General features: G+C 40.2%; 1 protein-coding gene across 1 annotated transcript in view; it reads right to left on the bottom strand.

Moving 5' to 3' along the window:
- Window positions 1–1,237: 1,237 nt before the first annotated feature.
- Window positions 1,238–22,580, bottom strand: part of TSHZ3 (teashirt zinc finger homeobox 3) — a 65,726-nt gene continuing 44,383 nt past the window's right edge. The window contains exon 2 of the mRNA XM_039696639.1: window positions 1,238–8,370. Within this exon, the coding sequence (XP_039552573.1) occupies window positions 5,171–8,370 (3,200 nt within the window). The 3' untranslated portion in view covers window positions 1,238–5,170. The remainder of the gene's footprint in view (window positions 8,371–22,580) is intronic.

The following is a 22,580-nucleotide window of genomic DNA, read 5'->3' as shown; positions in this document are numbered from 1 at the left end:
CTTATGCAAATATTCTTCCATGAGGACTGTAGTATTATAGTTTTAAACATACACAAGCCTTTCATTATTACAGGATAATTACTGAAAACTCAACAAAATTCACTGTTACCACACCCCGACCACCAGAGCCACTTTCATGTTCTGAGATGGCAGCTCCATAATTATTTCTTGTTCTCTCATTTACCTACAGCAGGTCAAGCAAGGGCTGGAAGGCACATCTTGGCACAGAGTCCCAGGAGAAGAGAATTTACTGTTTGTTTTCTTTTTTTTTTTTTTCCTGGAGATTGTATGTATTTACTAGTTATACTCAAGGGAGTTACACATTTGTATTTCCATGCTAAAACAGTAACTATCCAATCACATATTAGGTGCTATTTCATCCTTGAAAGGATGAAATTTTCATTCTTGGCTAAGACAATCCAGTGAATTTTAAAAAGTTGGTAATCTTGAAGTTTTTTTTCTACTTTCCTTGATAAATACTGCTTTTATCACCATTCTCTGTATTTCAGCTCTGTGGAGCAGTGTGGTAACAGACCACCTAGCAAAGCTCTGGCATATTCTTCTAACAAGAAGTTACCCAAACAAAGCAGGCAGCAGTGATGGTAATAATTTGATATTTTTCTAGGAAATATATAAGGCTCTCTGGAGGCGTACTTTAAAATACAAAATTTATTAATTAAATTTAGCTTTATTACCAGTCGTCTCTGTTCCACTTGCACCACTGTTCCTTTTTTTTTTCTGTTGCAGCTGAAATAAGGACTTGCAAAATTAAAAAAGGTTCTTCCATTCAATACATGCCAGTATTTTTTTAAGTCTCAAAGTTATAGCCAGATTTTTTTTTCTGTCATAACATGCAGAGTCATATCATGCTTAGCTTTATATAGCAAAATACATAGCCGTATTTAAATGCAACAGATAATTCCCATATTGATAACACTAATCTGCCTTGGTTTGGATAAAAAATTGCACATAGTGGTTACCACAAAAGCACCTGCATAATTAAAATAATATACTTTCAATTTTAATACAAAAATAAAATATAATGAAGATTCTAGAAAGATTTTGGTTTTAGAAACAATTCCTTACATTACCTTAAAAGTCATATTTCAGTTAATTTTAGATTTTCTACTCAGTAAAACTTAAAGATACATTCCCTGATTTTTTTTTTTTTTTTGCTAAATGTTGACTCCAGTGAACAGCTCTCTAAGATCTGGCATATTGATTTCTTGTTGTGAAGTGAGCTGTTCAAGCTCCATTTAAGATTTTCATCTTGCATGTAGCCCTGAGCACATCATAGCACCATAAATTAGTTAAATTGCACATTTATCACAAATGTTATTTTAAGATACTGCGTAAATGTGATGGCTGGAAGATATACAGTATGCTGCAACAAGCCACTACTTGGGTGGGGTTAGACCAGGGTCACCTTTATACACCTGTGATTTAAAGCTCTTCTCACCCATCACAATTTCATTTTTAACCTCTTTCTTGAGGCATTTTGTTTTCTCTTGCACTTGATCTGCATATTCCTAAATAAAATACCAAATGCAAAGCAGAAGTCGGAAGTCAGATGCTTGTTTTAAAATCCTGCATTTATACCTTCATGTTTGTCTAATAGGAAAAAAAAAATTATCTTAACACAGCTAGGTTGGTGATTTGGTTAGCACTAATAGTTACCATGCCAATATACATACCAGTGTATGGATGAAAAGAACATTATTCTAGTTCATTGATTCTCTAAATTCTTTATAATGTGAAATCACATTGGTATGCCAGTCCTGGAGGTTCTGAAATGCAAGCTGAACTTTATTTTAATAAATTTAGGATATTCAGATCCTGACTACCCATTCATTTGCAAAGTTTCATGCACATTTTAAGAAGCACATTAAAAAGTCCCTTCTGGTCCACGCTGGCAGCTCTGGACATTCCCTGAATTTGTACCTGGCACATCTCACTGCACTTTCAGACCCAGGAGTTGATTTTTACCAGATCAGGGAGGTTGCATCAGATCATCAGATGCCCTGCCTGTATTTTAAGTGTGAGTGGAAAGAACCCTGCAGACTCTGCAGTCTCTTGCTTTTACTCCCTCCCGTGTCCCAGATAACAGTTATTGCTTTCAGAGCTTTGAGCATTACTATTATAAGTCAATGGTGCATCTTAAAAATACATTGATTGACAATATATGCAATAATCTGCCAGTCTCCTTATGTGTGAATTTCTGGTTTGCAACCAAATACTATATTTAAGCTGTTATAATTTTCAAAAGAGGAATTCTCTGCTGTAGAGGTAAAAAGTTTGGCTGGGTTTAGACTGAGATCATGTATTTGTAAAAAATGTGGACAGGCACCTGGGAGGCTCCAGGGAAGACTCCAGCCAGCCAGGTTCCCTTTCCTCACTAAGTGAGGGACTCCTGGGATGGTACAGTCAACCAGTAAAACTGCTGTGATTTTATTGCTGGAATTTGAGCTGAGGCCATAAACATTGACACACAAATGACCTTAAAATCAGACACAAGTGTGAGCCAAAAGAGGAGGAAAAAACCAAAGCCCTGATCCCATTCACTTGGTCCACTTAGCAGCATTTGCTGTAGAATGAACAGAACATTCCAACACATTTTTGAGACACAGTACTGGCCTTTAACGTTACAGAGAAAGATGGAAAAATGGAAAGAAAGACAGAAAGGCAAAGAAAACCAAATATTCAATTACTTGCTTACTGGAAGACAGTGGACATTTTTAAAAAAAGAAAGGAAACTACAATTGACACTGGGATGGTAGTTCTCACTGAGGATGCTGAAGTGCTGCAATGGTGGATTTGGTTCCCATGTAACCATCACTGGACTCAGAATTCACCTGACTGGCAAAAGGCATCACTTACATGCACAGCAATATAGGTATTTGGAGATGCAAATTGTTTTCAAAGGTTTTGATGGGATGACCTGTCAACACCAGCAGAAGTCTGTCATTATCATATAAACGCTCCAGATTGTTTGCTTTTCTTTGGCTGTGTTTATTCACCTCCTCTCCCCCTCTCTACCTGCAGCAGGCAGGGCCAGAAGAGGACTCACTTCAAAAGCACAAAGTTGGAGTCACCGGTCTCAGGCTCCTTCTCCTGTCATTTGGAAATGCTGGGTAGCTGGAAAGGGATGCTCTGAGCTGTGGAACACCCTCGGGTGCAGACTCTGCTCAGTGCATTCGGGAGAAAGGCAGGAGAGCAGCGGTGCCTGCCTGGGCATGAACTCACAGCAAAACACCCATTTGCTTTGCCACGCACTGCTGCTAACCCCCCTCTCCACAGCCAGCCTTACCTGATGCTTAAAAGGGAGTTATAACGCTCATTTATCTCTTCTGGGGGAAAAAACTCTGTTAATGCAGCCTTTGAATAAGTGCTACCCTGCTCTTTAAATGCTAAAGTTCACTAAAACTCCAGTGATTTATGTGCAGCTTTTGACTGCCAGCACCTGGCAGATGAAGAAACCTACTCAAGCTTCAGTCATAAACAGATAGCATACAATTTAATTTTAATGTGCTCGTTAGTCGTAGCACATTTCAGACATAATTGTGAACGCAACACAAAATTATAGCAAAAAGACAATTTTAATGCTGCTGTAGAAAAAAAGGTTATATGAAGAGTCATATAATGGTGCTTCATTGTCAACAACAAAACAGGGCACAGAGTGCATTACAGTGTCTGTGCTGTTTACATGCCAATATTTTATACATAGATTCTCATATGGTGTCAGCTGTCAGTTACTTCTGCAAATTAACTGCCAAAAATGGAGACGAACAGAATCACTTAGTGTGCTGGTAACCACGGGTTACCTTTCATATGCCTAAAGATAAAGCTGCAGTATGGAATCTTGGGAGAATAATTAGGCAGAACAAAACAGAAAGTTACCAATTGAAATAAAAAGGCATTCTACAATAGGAAATAACAACCAAGAGCGCTTATAAATAAGTAAAAGAGGTTATATCACAGAATGCCTCATAACTTTTTTAAGCAAAGTATTACAGTACAAACATTTTAAAGGCTTTATCAATGTTTAGGAAATACAGTACAAGTTTTTCAAATAGATTTAACCCTTTGAGCACTGAGTTTATTTTGAATTTTCTCTTTTTATTTTATTTTTATTTTTTTTTTACTAATAAATACCTTTAAAAGTCATGTTGTGCAAAACAGTTAGAATGTATGCCAGGAATGCAGTCCGTGGCTTCTGTTTCTTCAGACAGTTTAAAAAAAAAAACAAAAACAAAAGCAAAAAAACCAAACAAATGATTGCAACACTAATAAATATGTATAATTTAAACATGAACCTCTCTTAATATAGATGTACTGTATAGCAAAACAAAGCAAAACATACTTTGCTTTAAGAATAATGTTTCTGAATACTTTATAAATGTTATCTGTGGTATCTTTTATCACATAATTTACAATGTTTGATTGTTAAAGGAAAAACCATTAGATCTAAAAAAAATGAAATATACACTATATATAGGTACAGTTTATACCTGGGTTTTATCAGGTACAAACCCCGCTGCTGCTAAAAATGCTGAAAAAAAAGAAAATGGCGTTAACCACAATCACATTTTTCATAAGAGATTTTGAAATCTATACAATATATACATCTATGTTTCAATGTGAAAATTATATTTTTAAATTTCAAGGTGTGAGACACCTCTGCATAAATGGAGGTTCATATTAGTAATCAGAACTAAGCTAGTAAGGGTCTAAAAAAAAAGCATATCCTTACATTTTTACCAAATTAATGCAAAAGTGCTTCAAAGTACTCAGAGGGCTAAAGATTATAGGGTGAGAAATACCAGCACACTTAGGTCACATGAAAAAGTGCACCAGAATTAGTTATAAATGCTTAATTAAACTGTCTGTTAATGCATGCAGCTTGATGCATCAGAGGGATGCACAGCAACTAAATCCAATTTACACAAAGTTCCAAACACTTACCACTGCATTTTAACCTTCATATTTTACCAGTAACAACAGCTGATTATGCACCTCTATTTAAACACTGTACAGTTATACAAAACAGTTCAGCCCAGAGCGACTCTGGAGTTAAAATAGGAACATGTGCCAAGAACTAAACAGTAGCTTTAAGGCGTCTTTGACAGTTTTCCTCAAAGCAAATTACAGTTATTTTAATCAAAAGCAAATGCTACTGCTTCTCTAACTCCGAAACGTACAGAAGATGATCCTCTGGTGACTTCCCATGTGTTTTACTAAGATGAAGTTTAACAGCATGCTTGCTTGCAAAAGTCCTGTTACAAAGTTTGCACTGATAAGAAGTTCCGATATCTTCCTCTGGAGAGGACGTCACCAGTTTTTCAGACGGTGACTTTGCTTGTGCTATCTGATTGTTAATCTGTTCACTGGACAGTTTGGACAAGTCTCTTAACCTGAAACCCAGATGAGATTCAAGATGACTGATATAAGTTGAAGGAGTTCTGATCTGTGAAGCACAGTCATTACAAAAGAACACTGGGTGCCCAGTGTCCAAATTTTTAAGGAACTTAGTTCCCCCCGTCCTTCGGAGCTGGTATTTCACATTGGCCAGCCAGTGGCTAATTGTGGTCATTGAGAGTCCCGTAAACCTGGAAATGTGCATTCTTTCTTGAGGGCTCAAGTCTGACATGATGTATTTCCCCTCTGAAGTCTGCCGTAAGCTGGCTGCAAACTGGGCCTGCAATATGAGCAAGTGCTGAGGGTTCCAGTTAGACTGACGTCCCTTCCTTTTCTGAGCTGGTGTACTCTCTTCTGGTTCCTCTATTGTGGTACCATCAATGTCAGATTTCTCAGATATGCTGGAAGGTGTGGAAGATTTTGATGTGTGACTTTCTGTCAGGTTCTTCAGCATATCAGATATATCTGACAAGGCATTCTCGCGTAGCGGCGAGTTTGACATGAATGACACGACTGCAGATGTCTTTGCTGTTGTCACTGTAGATGAAGAAGATGCAGAAGATGTCGATGTGGATGACAAAAGCGCTGAACCCAAAGAGCAGCTTTTGTCACTCTTGCCTTTCGTCAAATCTATGGGTTGGTCATTGTTGACATGATAAAAATAACGGTCTAAGTGGTCTGATTTTTTGGACTGTAGAGGTGGGGTGGCCACTGCAGCCTTTTCTGCCAAACTGTTGCTCATTTTAAAAAGCATGCTCATTGGATCCAGAGCGGGCAAAGATGGCTTTGCTGCCTTGCCAAGGTGAATGTTCATGACAGATTGCAGTGCACTTAATGGATTTACAAATGGCTGTTCGGGAGGGTGGTCAGTGATGATGGCTGTGCTGCTACTTAAAGAACCTACAATGGATTTCACAGGCTCTTTCCCATTTTCCACAGGTTCTACAGTTGGGCTGTCCTTGCAACCATCTCTCTGAGGAACTGGGCTGTTCTGCTGGCTTTTAAAGCCACCATCACTGGGGGGCTCCATCTTAAGGGGTTCACTGACTTCACTGCTGCACGGGGAAGGCGTTGCACGCTTCAGTGGAGAGAGCTTTCCTTCGGGCTCTTTCATCTTCTCCTCCACTTTAGCCACCTTCTCAGTGACCTTCTTTACCAATTCTTCCATGGCATGAAAGTTTGTTTTTGGCACAGGTGAGGTCTGACTGCTGGGTGGAGACACTAAGGGCTGGTTTTTAGTTGGTGACACTAGTTCATTGTTTCCAAACATAGGTTTTAAGGGTGTACTCTTTCCAGATGAGCCCAATGACAGCTTCATCATATTAGGCAGCTGGTAGGCAGCATGAATGCTGGGGTAGCCACCCCAGCTTGGTGTGCCATTCTGGGCTTTGTTTATAGCTGATGTAACCGTGTTTTCTAAGGACTTCAATATATCTAATCCCCCCTTAGGGCTCTCTTCTAGGTCATTTTCAGTCAAGTAATGGTATTTTGAGGAGATATCATACTTCTCCTCATCTTCACTTGACTTCTCTTTGTCTTTCATTTTGTCATCAGCAGTGACTCTTTCCTTATCTACTTCTTTTTTAATCTCAACATTTAATTTAGGGGAAACACTAGAAGGTGTGTTGGAAGGAGATGTAAAGGTGGTGGCAGCTAGTGGCACAGACTGGACCTTCTCATCTACTAATGACGTTATGGTCGGTGTGGCTGGGGCTTCTATAATTGGTTTCCCTTTTTTCATGGCAGAGTTAGTGACTTTAATAAAATGTCCCGTCACCATCATGTGAGCTGTGAGCTCCTGCAGGGTGTCATGTGAACTTCCACACTCCATGCACTTCAGAATTTGAGATTTCCTCGCCTCAAAGTGCCAGGCATAGCTGGCACCGTTCTGGTGACCGTAGCGATTATTTGGCGTAATGTAGGGATTGGAATTCTTTTGAAGTGCATCATTACTATCTGAGATTGTGGCTTTTGGTGTCCCAGCCGTGGAGTCTGGAGAACTTGGAAGTTCAAGCTCCAGTGATGCTTTCTTTCTAGTAGCTGGGATAATTTTTGCTGCTACAGGTGTAACAGGCTCCTTCAGAGGCACTTTTTGGTAGTGTTTTGTTTTGATCATATGAACACTCAAATCCTGAAGAGATTCAAATGAATGACCACAGTACATACACTTTAGCACTTTCTGGGCATCTTCTTTCCCTTCCATTTCAAGCAAAGAACGTTTGCGAGGTTTGGACCACCTTTTGGGGTTATTGTTATCTGTTTCATGGTTGTCATCTCGATAATGTCCTGTTTCATTCATGTGCACTGTTAATTCTACTAAAGTATCATAGGCAGCACTGCAGTCTTTACAGCGAAATTTACTGGCTCCAGTGAATATAGAGCCATAGAGCTTACTGCTCTGTCTGTACAGCTGGACTGTGCTAAAAAGGCTTGGTTCTGGCAGAATTCTGCTCTGAGAAACCTGCTGCAGTGTTTTGGCCATCGCAGTCTGGTGCCAGTCAAAGCTGCCACTTCCACAACTGCTGCTGCTGCTGCTGCTACTGCTGCTGCTACCGTTGTTTTTTTCTGAAATTGGCTGGTGAAGGTTCAGATTGAGATTGGACCAGTAGGAATTGGAGAGGAAGTTATTATACACGGCCTTCATTTGTTCTAAACTGTCAGACACCGTGGAGTCTTCCAGCGGTATGGAAACCTCCTTGCTCTCTTCCTCATTTTTAATGGAGCTGCTCTCAAAGTCTGCCATGCGGTCACTCGTCTCACTAATGTGGGACTCACTGTCCATTTCATGGCTAGAGAACTCAGCTGCTGGAGAGTTTTGGTAGCTTTGGCAGTTCTTACTGAAGTCTTTCTCTGGACATGCATATTTTGCTGAAGGCTCCCCATCAACTGCATTTTCATCAGGTTCCACATCTTCTTCCACCAGCGCTGCTGCTTTTAGTTCGTCTGAAACATAGGCTATTATGAAGAGAAGAAAATACAAGTTAGTTTCTGCTCATCATACTTTTGCTTTAGCCAAAGAAGTGTACTTATTTGTAAAATTAAACAGTTAAAATTTAGTGTTTCTTCAGAGCAAGAAAAAAAATCTGCTCTTCAAACATAATTTGCCACCTTATTCTTCTCAAGGGGCAACAGCTTGAAATTAAAACTAAATTTGAAATTAATGAAGCACATTCTGGAGGTGGCATTCATTTCTAAAGTAATAAATTACTTGTATCAACCTCAGAGACAGCAGTTCCTGTCTGTCAATTAATATGTCTTATGCTTCTCCTACCCCTAATGCATTTCTTAACAGACAGATTCACAATTTAAATTAAGCAAGCATTTTTTGCTCATTACAGTTTTGAGACTCAATCTTTAATAAATATAGAGCACAACAAACATCAAGAATTTCTACAAAGTAAAAAAATTGCCAGTTAAAATAAATTTTAAAAATCCGATTTTTTAAAGTTATCATTATTAGTCATGTCACATTTTTAGAAGAGATGGTTAAATGCAAGTGATGTAACCTTTGGAAACAACCCATTCAAAGCAATTTGAGGATATTCTTTATGGGTGTAACAAATGTCCCATTCCCATCTAAACACAACTTCCTCAACAAGAAAACCCATGCAGAACTATGTCAGGAGCTAGTTCAATGAAATTGGTATGCTGCACTCATTCTTGCTGTATAAATATATACAAGACCTTCCAGTGGACCTTACAAATGTCAAAGTGTTTGCTCTTTAGACTACTTTGTCAATATTTACTCAGCATAAGCTACACGGACACCCAACAGGGATCCTGTCTTTTTTTCCCCTCAAGTAATGCAACTGGTGATGTAAATCTAAGATACTCCTCTTGAATAGGACAGTTGGCAACTGACAGTAAACAATTTTTTTTTTCCATGGTGCTTCTGTTTTACATATACTAAGTCTACCTAAGTTTTTTCTTTATGCAAGAAAATTATGGAAACATTAAAAAAAGGACTCATTAACTAATCAAAATTATCTATTTTTATATAATCCATTAATTTGCAGGAAAGCAAAAAAAAGAATATGACTCTCTTCAGAACTTAAAATCTCTCATAAAGATAATTATAAACTGAAAAAGTCACATTTTCAGTAACTCTGTGGTTAAAGACACCTGACATTTGACCTTCTCTGCAAGACATCTGGAAAATGTAGGGTATTTGTATCTTGAACAACCTATAGCTTGTTTCTTCAGGCAATAGTGCAGAGAAGATAGCCATTTACACCCCAAAAAGCCCTACTTTAACCAACAGACTGAAACATGTAGAACACTAAAGTAGGTATCACACACACAGTATTAAACCTTGCTAACTTCTTTCAGGGAAAATATGTTTAAATGTTATCAGAAAACCACAAGAGACAAAACAACTGTTAAAGTGACAATGAAATCAGGCTTTTAGTTTCACATGGAGTATTTCTTCGTTCAGTTAGGTAATACAAAATATTCACTACTGTTCTTTCACATGGATGAATGGTAGCAAATCTTCCTCCAAGCATGTAAAGTTATAATGTGATCCTCAGAACACAAGTTAAACCTTTGAAAGCACAAACATATCACATATGAGCAACACATAATAATGATCGATTATCTCGGTTCAGATAATTTCAGTGCAGAAATTTCAAGCAGCAAGGGCCCCGTTTTTAAAATTTGAGAGCACAGAGTTTGAAAGAATTATGTTAAAAATTTTATCATAAGATGCTTCAAAGGTGCTGGTACAAAGATCAGACTTTGGAAACAAGTATACCACTCTAATGAAATAGAGCTGTACTGTTTTGCTCTATTTTATGCTTTTTCAAAATATTTGGGAAAAAAAGCATTATTATTTTATGTATATCAAAGACTCAGCAACCTGAAATAAGGTTCAGCTCTATCCTGCAAATACTTGCAACAAAAACAAATACATAGAATCAAAAAAGGTGGATTTTCAGAACTTTAGCACAGGAGACCAAAGCAGTTCAAATTACTCTCTAAAGCTGAAAAATTCTGGATAACTACTGATAATGTGCAGACAACTGATTGTTAACTGCCTCTCTCTCAACCACACCAAATCCCACTGAATAAGGAAGTATGGAAGGAAGGAATCGTGGCATGAAAGCTCTGATTTTGAAGCAAAAATACCCTATTCCTTTTCCACCCTTGAGGAAACAGATTTTCTTTTGCAACTCCTGTTTCTTTGCCTCTGATTTGAAACTGAATAATAATTTCCTTTTCCCACAGTAAACACCCAAATTTATTACCACACTACCTGCCTTAAAGAGGCACTGACACCTGAGGCTGGGGTGCACACCAAGGCTCTCTGAGTGTGCCTGTTTAGTTTTCTCTGGCTGCTGAGCACCTGTCAGTGTGTGCCACCCATCCCCACCACCACATCACATCCCAAACCCAAGGGCTCCATCCCTGCACACCATGGAAAGCCTTCCTTGGACCCACTGCTCACCAACACAACCAGAGGGCACAGAACCAACTCCCTAATTAGTGTGTTATTCTTTACATTTTTATTTCTCTTACTGCTGAAGTCTTATGAATTTTGTTTGAACCGAAAGACTTGTCACATTCACAGCTTTTTTAGAGAGTGACTTTTACATTAGGGAAAACCTCCAGCATGCAGCTCATTTAAATGTAAATCTATTTACCTTTCATGCTTTCTTTGCCCTTTTCACCAACTATCAAGCATATTTGCGTGTTAACCAGGAGCTGCCTCCTCTATAGCTGTTCCCCTTCCTAAGCTCAAGTTGTGAAGCCAACTTGTGACATCAGTCTTTGATCCAGAAATGCAGGAAATGAGGCACAAACGACAGTGTGGAATTTAACCCAGCAATTGCAACTTTGAAAAAGTGACAGTTCCAAGGGCTCCTTCTGCTCCTTCCCCTGCACGGAGGAGAGGAGGGATGACACCTGGTCTAGTGGAAGGGTCCCTGCCTCACCACACCTCGCTCAGGGGCAAGAAATGGTCAGTATGAGCACATATGAAGGTAACAGCCTCACTGTTACCAGAATAAGGACAAGGAGGCCCACAGAAAAGAAGTTTCTGATTTGGTGAAGTACCTACAGGAAAAGCGAAGAGACTGTGAAAGGAGAGAATAAAATCAGGAGGAGATGGTAAAAGGGTTTTCCACTGTGATTCACTGCCTGGAGGACAGACTGTTTATAAGAAGCACTGTCACCAGCTCATCCTTACTTAGCCATTACTCTATTATACCAAAAAACCCCCCCCCAAAAAAAAAAAAGAAAAAAAAACCCAAAAAAACAAACAAACAAAAAAAAACAAAAAAAAAAAGGACAAAAAAGACTCATAGTTCGATATTTTTCAAGTGTAGAATAAATGTTTGAACAGCAGGGCATCTGTAAAACTGTTCTTCAATGCCTCAACAGCAAAGTCTGAGGGGAAAAGAGACAACTTTAAAGGCAATTCTAATGGCAGAAGTTAATAAAAGTGGAAATGAAAGAAGTTATGCAGTTCTGGGTTTTGTTTTTCCAGAGAAAAAGGACCAAAAAATCACATTCTCAAAAACGTGTTTAGTTTACATCTCACAGGGCATCATAACCCACAGGAAATTGCCTGCAAATTGAGCAGTGGTGTCACTGTGACACAGTATTTGACAAAAAGTGGAAAGCTGTTGCTTGGCGTGGCACTCAAGTTTCTGGAAAAGAGGATATCAAAGGGGTTCAGAAACACCTTGCAGGTACAGGCACTGAGAGGTTGAGAAGAGACAGTTCCCTCATTAATATTTGTTGTAATTATTAACTGAAGTGCTAGGTAACAATGAAATTAACACATTTGATACCAATATATAACAGTAAGCTGTGGTATAATGCAATTCATTTCCACACAAGAGGGAATTACCTTCATAACTGAGCTATGGATCATTTCTTTGCCAGTGGAAATAAATTGTGATCCATCACTGTCCAAAATGATCTACATATTGCATAGACAGTAATAAACTCATATACCTGGCTCTGCACAGACACCAGGGATGTGCTGCACGGGAGCAGAGAGGCACCAGCAGCCCACAGTGACTCCAGAGGCACAGGAAGCCCCAGGAGCCAGAGCAGATGTCCCTGCTGCTGTCCTGGGCTCACCAGCACCACAGCTGGCACCTCCAGCCCCGCTGCCAGAGCTGCTCCTCAGCAGAACCAGCAGAAACAGAGTGCTTGGCACAGAATTCACACATTCACAGAACCACTGCGTTGGAAGAGACCTTAAGAGCCCAACCCAGCCCCAACACCTCAACTCAACCCTGGCACCCAGTGCCACATCCAGGCTTTGTTAAACACACCCAGGGATGGGGACTGCACCACCTCCCTGGGCAGACATTCCAGAACTTTATCACCCTTTCTGTGAAAAACTTTTTCTTGATATCCAACCTGTATTTCTCTTAATGCAGCTTGAGACTGTGTCCTCTGGTTCTGTCAGTGCTGCACAGGCACCTTTCAGGAGCTGTAGAGAGTGATAAGGTCACCCCTGAGCCTCCTTTTCTCCAGGCTTGTCACCCCCTCCATGGCAACACCCCCCCAGTGAGTGGCTGGACACACACCTCCTTGAGATTGTTTGGAAATACAAGACCACAGCACTAAAGGTGTATTTTGCTGTTCTCCAAAACCCAGTTATATGCACAATTTTTTCCCTTAATTTCCTGAAAAATAAAACTGAAACCATATATTTTGACTTGGATGTATCCAAATATTTCATCCAAATATTTAATTTCAATACTTTTGAAATTTCTTGTTTTAATTGTGTTTTTTTCTTGCCAATTTTTTTCTTTTGTTTTAATTAGCTCACTGGGGGTATATTTAAACTAGTATATATGCTGTTTGCTTGAAAAGGAACAAAACATTCCAATATTCTTCTCACATGAAAAACACTCAGCTACAAAAGTTTATCAAAACCACTCAGTTTCTTGGAAGTATTTTTGCTTTAACCAAATGGCTTTCTATTAAAAAAAAATAGATCATCTTTGCTATGCATCATTCAAAATCATCAATTAATACTAAGAGTCATCTTGCAAACCATTTAATTTTGAGTTCATTGGGAAACTAAACTTCTCAATCCTTAAAGAACCTGAGCCCACCTACAGTTCACACTTGAATAAAAAAATAACAGCAGAAATGCTCCTAATGCTTACAGGATCAATATTATATTCCCAGGAAAAAAGAAAGAGGGGAAAAGGATCATATTAGGTTACAAAGTGGAGCAGTGAGTAGGATTCTGCCAGAGGAAGTCCCTCTGCACCCTGACCCTCACTCCCTATTCCACGGCACTGCACAAGAGGTGGCTCCTGTCACTGCCCCAGCCTTTTCCTAAATACTTGTCCCATTCTGTTTCAAATCAGACACCAGCCAACTGAGAAATTAACAGGATATTTTTTAAATAATTAAGTAATCTTTGGAAAAACCTCAGAGTTCCCAGTTTTGGTGGGACCATTTGGAGTTTAGAGGCAGCTCAGTCCCAACACCAGTGCAGAGAAAGCCAACAGAGGAACAGCAGCATGGAGATGATCTGACTGTGCCAATGAACCTTATTCACAAAATTAATGAGCAGAGGCAAGAGAAAAGCAGCTCGTGGATGGAGTCAATCAAAGACCTAATGCAAATGAAGGCATATAAAAGAGTTATATTAGTCTGTTAGAAAACTCCCACTCCACAGGCCTTCCACTCACAGCAAGAAAGGCAAACATTTCACCCACAACAAGAGCTATTTCTATACTGAGACTAACTGATAATTCCCATGTAACTGAAATTGTATTTGAGACTTCTCTCCTTGGCAGAGATGCTCACATATTCCTCATTAGGCAGTCAGGATGGGAGGCAGGAGTGACTGCCCTGCTTACAAGAGTGGCAAATGACAACAGTCTCTAAACGGGCATGGCAATACTGATTACCCAGCACCTTGACAGGGACATTATTCCTGTTAGAAAGGTCAAAGGTTCTGTTTCATAGAGGCAAGACTGTCTATTATGGGAGAGAAATGTTATTTCCAAGTGAAGAGGTCAGCACTTCTCTCTCACGTCGGCTCAAGTCCCCGGTACCTCGCACCGGAGCGCGAGCCTACTGCAAGACGGATTATTCTGCCCACTGGCAAGGTCAAGAATATTAATTTTGAACATGTTAATTTGATGTGATGTGCATGATTAATGCTTGTTTAGCTGGATTTTTTGTATGTTGATAAATCTGCAGCCTTTTCATGCCGTTGAGAGTGTAGGATTAAGCCACTGGGAAGTGGTGTGGATGGATGTGACATAGGATGCCAATGGAATGGGTGGCTGTCATTAGGCACTAAAAACTTTGAAGTGTACTTTGTTTGTTCCTCCATGAAAATACTGCAGCTGTCTGCCACAGAGAGCTCAGAAATAGGCCAGAGGAAGCTAGCCAGCTGCTCTGATTCAGCATCCTGGACTGGTATTACATTTGGAAAGACTTCAGAGAGGCCAAATCCACTGTAAGTGCAAAGAGATGAGAATTACATGGACAAGGACACACCGTGAAGAGATGATAACAAGGAATTAGTTTATGTGTAAGGAATTAGTTTATGTGTCATTACAGTGTGGGCCACCTAAGCACAGAACAAAGCAATTTTACATCAGACACCTTTTCCTCAGGTCACTGTATTCCAAACTCCCCTGGGTTTTGTGTAGTTTAAAGGAAGTACAGGACTCAGGTCTCCCGTTCACTTTAGACTTTATAGAGCCACAAGAAATGTGTCATAAAGACCACTCACAAATGAAGAGAGAAAACATTCAAAAACTGCTATGAAATCTGACAAGGGAGGCATTCTTTTTTCTGAAACCAAACACTATTTAGATGTTTTGTAAATGACCAAGTGAAAACCTCATATTTATGTATTATCTCCTCCACTAAATATAGATCTAAAAAACCAGCATATCCTACTATGAGATGATGGCTTAGAAACAACCTGGAACTATTGGACAGCATCATTTAACTTGAGGTGTTCAAGAGCTTCAATGAGTGCTTTATTTTTCACATCAGCCCTGTGGAAGAAACATTCTTATCCACAGTTTACAGCTGAAAACCTGGAAAGAAGTTAAAAGTTAATTGTCTGGTGCTAGACAAGAAGACAAGTGAAGGAGCCTGTTACTCCTGTAGGCTAATATATATAATTCAGCTATTTACACAAAACATGGGAAGATGATTCTGTTAAGTTTGTTCTGTTCCTATGTTTCCTCACAGTGTGTTTATGTGAATACAATGTATGTGTATAATTGGAAATAATTGCCAGTTTTCAGCTGAAACAATTATTTCACCCAGAGAAATGCCCACAGGTGCAGGTACTCAGCCCAACCCAGAGCCTGTGGTTACAGATCTCCTCTGAGCCAAGCTGCTGGGATCCAGTGAATGCTGAACCTGCAGGCTGCCAGCAAACTTCCCTTCACAGTGGGGAAAACAGGGAAGGTGTCTGGATTATTGTCACAACCCTCCTGTGAAGAGCTCTCTGGTCCCAGCACCCAGCAGGACTCAGGTACACTGTGACACCCACTCTGCCCCACCTGTGCTGGAGATGGAACATGATGGATCATGCTTCCCTCCTCCAAAACTGCACCCTGCCTTGATTTCTCCCTGGGGCCTAAACTCCCTGAATTCAACGTGCTCAGCAGGGTTTTCTAAAACCTGCTCAAATTACTCACCCTTGAAAACCCTTGAACTCAGGTTCTCCTCTCCCTGATGTGGAGAGGAGAACCTGATCCCAACACACTGCAGTGTGCTCTTCTATGGGTAGGGTTGCACAAGGATTTAGCCTGAAATCTGTCTCACTGGAAGAGTTCACCTATCCTCTCCCTGATGTGGAGAGGAGAACCTGATCCCAACACACTGCAGTGTGCTCTTCCTTGCACAAGGATTAGTCTGGAATCTGTCTCACTGGAAGAGTTCACCTGCCACCTTCTACAAGAGCTTTTTGACAAAAAGGGATCCAAACATTAAAAAGCCTGGGTTGAGAACCAAGGTCCAAGTTACTTATTATGAACAAAATTATACCAATTTCAAAATACTTTATTCAGGTGTCATTCTTGTACAGCCAGGAGTGAATGACATGCCTTTGAGAAACTTCACAAGAACAAGAGTTCAGAGCCTTTCTGGCCAGGAAGTTTTAAGAGGTTTGACCTAAATTTGCAGTCTCACACACACACACACACACTACAACTGGCTGCCTAAAGCACCACAGCTGGGGAACCATTGATGTTCCACTGTGTGTGCCCATAGCTGTTACCAGCAGCAAGGCAGGGTTGACAGGAATCCAGTGGAAAGGCTGAGAAAGGTTATGGAGGGTCACAATGACAGAAGGAACTTCCTTGCTATGGTATTTTGTGGAATCTATCTCCTTTCCCTTTCGCACTCTGGGGGAATAGATATTTGAACAGCTCCTATGGGTATATGCCTGGAATTTCTGGCTGATCCTGCTGAAAAAGGATAAAAAAACCTTCTTGGCCTCCCTGCCACCACAAAACCAGCCCTTCACAAGCACCACTAGAACCAGACCAAGTAGGCACATGAGCAACAGAGACTGGCAGCACACAGTGGGAATTCTCAACTGCTCCTCAGTTTGACTAATCCAGGGTCTTGTGATCCCATTCCATCCACATTCCTGTAGTACCCCCCTCTTCCTCCCCTCCACCTTCCCCAGGAAAGGCTGCTCTTCCTCCAGCTGCACCCAAGTCACAAATGAACACCATTCCAAGGAGCATGAAGTTCCTCACTGTCCATGGGGCAGTTAAGGGTCAGCTACCCAGCCACAAAGGAGAAACACCACCAAGGATCCAGGAACCAGGCACAAACTAGTGTTTGCGAGTATCAGCTCACAAGCAGCCCCAGGTTTCAAAAATTTCACATAAACATCACAAAATCAATGACCAAGAGCATTCCACTAACAGGAAAAACCCCCATCTATATTTGCTGTATAAATTATTCAACATGAATAAATGTGATCCACTCTTAAGTCAGACAAAAGTGGCTTTTCCTTGGTTTCCAAGGCAGTTGCTTGGTGCGAAGTACTACAGATTTGCTGGAGGGTCCCACTCCAGGCAAGCAGACATGACAGTGGGAGTCAGTAAAATAGGACTTCAGCAGCAAAGAAAAAAGCTTTGTGTTACACTTGACCCTAACCGTTCTTTGGATTCTGTAGAATTTTTCTAAGCACAGAATTACTATTTCCTCAAATGGACAAAAACATTTACCAGAACGTTCCAAGAAAAAAAAAAATGTTTGTTTTGGGGGTTGTTTTTTTTTTTTTAGTTAAAAGTCACTGTCAACATCCTGGCAAAATGAAGCCAAATTCTCTGTATGAATTGGTACCAAAATACAGAGTGACACAATCTCTGCTTGATACCAGACATTTGGGTGGCATCTTTTAATCACTGAAAAGCACACAGGGCATTCCACAAACTAATACAAGATTCACAGCCAACTCTGGGATAAGCAGCCATGAGCATAGAAGTTCTCAATATGGCTCTAATAGCTCGTAATTATTATAATCCTTCACTGAGCAAACAGATGTTGTAAGGGAACTTCAGTTTCTTCAAATGCAGTAATCAAACCATTCTGCTTCTGCCCTGCCTTTTCTCAGTAAATGCTTTGTATAGTGGAGTGGAAATAGCAAATGTAGTGACAAAATGACCATTTAATTGTCACAGAAATCTGTTTCTGAACAAAACTGATGTTGTCATTTCTCTTCATGCATATTTCTCAGTATTCTGATATGGTTTAGTGCTTTTTTTACACCAAGAAAAAAATCTTGCACCTTACTTTCTGTAATCTTCCCACATATTTGGTTGCTCCTAATTTGTCCACATCTTACAAGTTTTACAGTAACTAGAATCTGTTGCTGTATTTGTGTGTAGCTGTACTAATCATACACACACATCTCCGGAGCTGCCACCTTTGCTGCGAATTTTTTAAAAATCAAGTTTTCACCTAAAACGCTTCAGTACATTACAGTGAGTCATTCTACTTGGTGATTTATTTGTAAATAATCATGCCTACTTAAGACATTCAAAATGTACCAAAAGACCTTCAGGCTGATCCTTCATTTTGTTGCAAACTTGCATCTCCCATTGAAGCCCTTTCTACAGTAGCTTCAATAGCTATTTTGGCTGCAGTGCCTCTTCACAATAAACTCTATACATCTGTATGAATGGTATAGTAGAAATCCAAATGATTTCAATCACAATTTCAGCTATTGTGAACTTGTGCTTATAATGAAGTTCCTCTATTAAGAAAGGAGCTCAGTGTGGGCCAACAAAGCTTTGTGTCCTTTCACAGTTGCTATTCAGCCCTCATTTAAGAAAAACAACTATTGACTGCAATATGAATCTTAGGACTTGAAACAAGCAGAGATTCTCAGGATTACCTCTACAAGATGGCCCCAGCTTTTTTTTTTTTTTTGTATGTGAAGCAAAAAGAAGCACTGAATATTCATTTCACTCATTTGTTAACTATACTAATGTACAGTGCTGTAAATGAGTCTCTATCTACCAGTACCTATTGAACAGAGGGGTATTTGAATAGGTGGGGTTTGCTACAATGCCACACTAAGATAATGTGCTAGAAACAAATGGTTCACTGATTCCTGAATAGAAAATTTGCTGGAAAACCCTGAGAACTAGGAGACGAGGGGGAGGGGATTAAAATGTTGCTTCAGAGCCACCAACCAAACTCCTGTCATTTTTAAAAGATGTTCCTGTGGCACAGTATGAATAGTTTATAGCCATGATTGTGAACATTGAATGTCATATAAGAAAAGACACTTGTCAAGAGCCTTTCCCTTACCAGCACCCTCATCATGACCTGTGTTAATGAAGTTAATTGAATTTAAGATCAATAATGGTTAATTATTGCAATTTGACATTCTGAGATAAATGGCTTTAAGACAGAGAAATGTGTGTGTATGTGAATTCTCTCCAAAGAAGGTGAACACATTACAGCCTAAGAGGGATCACACAGTCCTTCCATTGATCCTGGTACAATCTGATCGACCTAATCCTCTGATGAATGTGGGCTTTTCACAGCTACAAGTAAATGTTCTACAAGACTACTCTAACCCTTGTCACTGACCAAATCTATATGAGCTGTACACTAGAAATCTATTGAGATAGATTAAAGAACTGCTGTAGAAACAAGAGATGCTTCAATAAAGATGAAGGTTTATTATATTGACTATTAATGTTACATGCAGTATGTAATTATGAATGCTTATGGATCATAAGAGTTTCATTTCGGTCAGTCAGATGTAAATGATCATAACTGAACAATAGTATTAAAATAAAAAAGAGATTAAAAAAATCCAAGAAGCACGTTGAATTCGATGACTTAAAAGAGTGAATGCTCAGTAAGAGAGAGATTTTAAAATCATCCTTGAAATGTGCATGAAAATGCTCACAGACAGGTATTTATTTCACTCATCAACCTACTTCATTTAGGGTTTTTTAAGTTTACTTTCACAATAGTTCCTCAACAGGAAGACGTTTTTCAAACGTGTTAGTAATGATATTCTTACATGCATACTGAACAAGTTAAATGACCACTTACAAGATTTATAATGACAAAGTAAATGTCAAGGAAAAAGTATTACTGATTGCAGAGCACTGACAATAAAAAGCAGCTGAAGAGTTCTGTCAAAATGTAAGATTATGCAAAAACACTATTGAGAACACTGCTAATCATCTGCTCTTGTCAATTACTTGAAGGGTATCTGACAGCATATTTACATTAAACACATTTCAGTAGTGAAATCCTTAATGCTGTATCAGAATATTTTCATTATCATTAGAAATCCTTTAAAAGTCCTTTTGCAGCAGAGCATTGTAACAGCAATGATGTAATATCTTTCTCTGTATCAGGTAGGGGTTTCTATTTCATGCTATTATAGCTACATAACATTTGAAATAATATAACCAAAGACTAAATATACATGTAAGATGGCAATCTCCGTGTTCCTGTATTCGATGTAGGTATTTTCAAGTAACAGCTTTGCAGGAGTCTCAAACTAAAGGCAAACTGATGATCTGTCTTTGTCTGGCCATTCTTTTAGCCTTTTACTACTCCTGTGACTGTACTTTGTCATGGCAAAGGACATTATCAAGCAGACATTTTTTTCTAAATGTCTGATTGTGACTTGCAATTCAGCTGCTTTAGGAGGAGACACATTAGCTACCAATGCCTTTCACCTGCTGGAGAAACTTATTTTAGTTATGTCTGTCTTATACTTCATGGAACCCTTCCTCCAAAATAGAGAAATAAATGAAATGTAATGAAAATGAAATGTTGATCCTTTCCATGCTTCAGCAGGCGTTACTAAAAAAGCACACATAACCCTGTTTGATGTGTAAAACAGTAAGCATGCATAAAAATGGACAGAGAGGATGCATGAGCTGCCTTTCAGGAGGAATTCATCTGGGCTTAGAAGAAAAAGAAGGAAAATAAGCCCCGATCACGACTTGCAGGATCAATTTATGGTTTTTCCACCACTTTTGTTGCACACGCATACCTAAACTCAGTTTGTAAAAATGGGAACAGATTCCTGATCCTCCCAATGCTTCTGAAGAACTACAGATTTTCAAACAAAAACACCACTAAGCAGAACTAAGCTGGCAGAAAGCTCAGGGTCTGGGTGAGGTTCTGTCCTGATTCAGACCATACAGGTAAGGGGCACCACTTGTCACTCTCTTTTCAGCCAAGGACAAGGGAGAGTTCTGCACTAACCCAGCACATGTGTGAGATCAGTTCAGCGTGTCAGGGGTGTCACTCACACCCAGCCATGCACACCCTGCAGTGCTGGAGAGCTGGGAAGGCACCACCTCCTGTCCTGCCCTGCCAGACCTGAGGAAGGTAGAGCCAGCTCTTTGGCCCTGCCCTGCCCCTGCCAGCCTGGCAAACCCAGTCCCTGGGCCGTGCTGGGCACTGGGCACACCTGAACCCTGTCCAAGCTGCCAACAGAGACTCCTGCTTCCCTTCCCAAATTGCCAGCTGCACTCAGACACCACCAGCAGGCACTGGGAAATGGTTTTTCCCTGTTTGCCTAGAGTCCAGCCCCTCTCTGCCGTGTCAATGTCCATGGAAATCCTTCCACTCGTTTCCAATCCAGCACCTCCAGGTTCTGAGGAAGGAGCCTACAGAGCAGTGCTCCAATGGGACAGTCACAGCTCGGCTGAATCAAGAGACTCCCTGTAAAATTACGTCTTTTTCATGCAAAATGCATCACTTTCTCCAAGAGATGTGAGGATGTTTTTCTCCCCAAGTGAACAAGAAAAATCCTGATTCCCAAGACAAGAGCTAACTCTACGTGCCACGCTGAGGCCGCAGTTGAGTTTTATTGTTGACCTGAAAACAGTGATTTCATTGGAAATGCTGACACAAACATGACTATTGCTGCTGATGATACGCATCTCACATACGCTGAATCGAAGGGATGTGGGAGGATGTTTTAATTGTTAAATTGAGTGAAAAGGACATAGAAGTAAAAGTACCAGAGAGTAATTTTGCATGTGGGATTCCTATTGACCTTACTGGGAATTTTCTGTGGAAACCAAAGGGGAGCTATGTCTCAGGGGAATTAATCTGTTCCCTTACATGGACACAGAAAAAAAAAAAAGCGGACTAACCATGTCAATACTTCAAATTTGCAGTCACGAGAGACTGAATGTCTCGGGGAAACAGAAAGGAGATACAGAGCCTTTCACTTCTAGGTCACTGGCTGAAATCATGCTTATTTCAGCAGTGACCAAAACTCATTACTATCCAAGCTTGCTGTTCAGTGACCAATAGCATGTGAAAGGAGCTTGTGGCCTCAGAGGCAGGTGCCCACTGTTGGCAGCCTCAGCAAAAAGACCAAGGATTTGGATGAACATTAAATATGAATTTCAGCTCCACCCCAGGTATCACTTCCCATCACGGGTGTTCCTGTCCTCCAAACTGCTCTTTGCATGCTTGGACTAACCATGGACATGGCTCATCACCCTGCCCCTGCCTGACCACCCATGGAGGGGACCTGTGCTGCCAGCATGGGCTCTGCTCTGCAGCCTGGCCAGGGTGGGACAATGTGGGCAAAGATGTGTCAGTGCTGGTGTCTCCACACCTGTCAGCACCCCAGGGTGTCTTTCGTCCGGATGTTCCCTGCCTAGGGGACTCAAACTAACCTCTGGAGAGCAAGC

Source organism: Passer montanus, unplaced genomic scaffold (genome assembly GCF_014805655.1).
Source record: "Passer montanus isolate IOZ18808 unplaced genomic scaffold, ASM1480565v1 scaffold113, whole genome shotgun sequence".
NCBI lineage: Eukaryota > Metazoa > Chordata > Aves > Passeriformes > Passeridae > Passer > Passer montanus.
The sequence above is the reverse complement of the archived record's forward strand: the minus strand, read 5'-3'. Positions and strand labels throughout refer to the sequence as shown.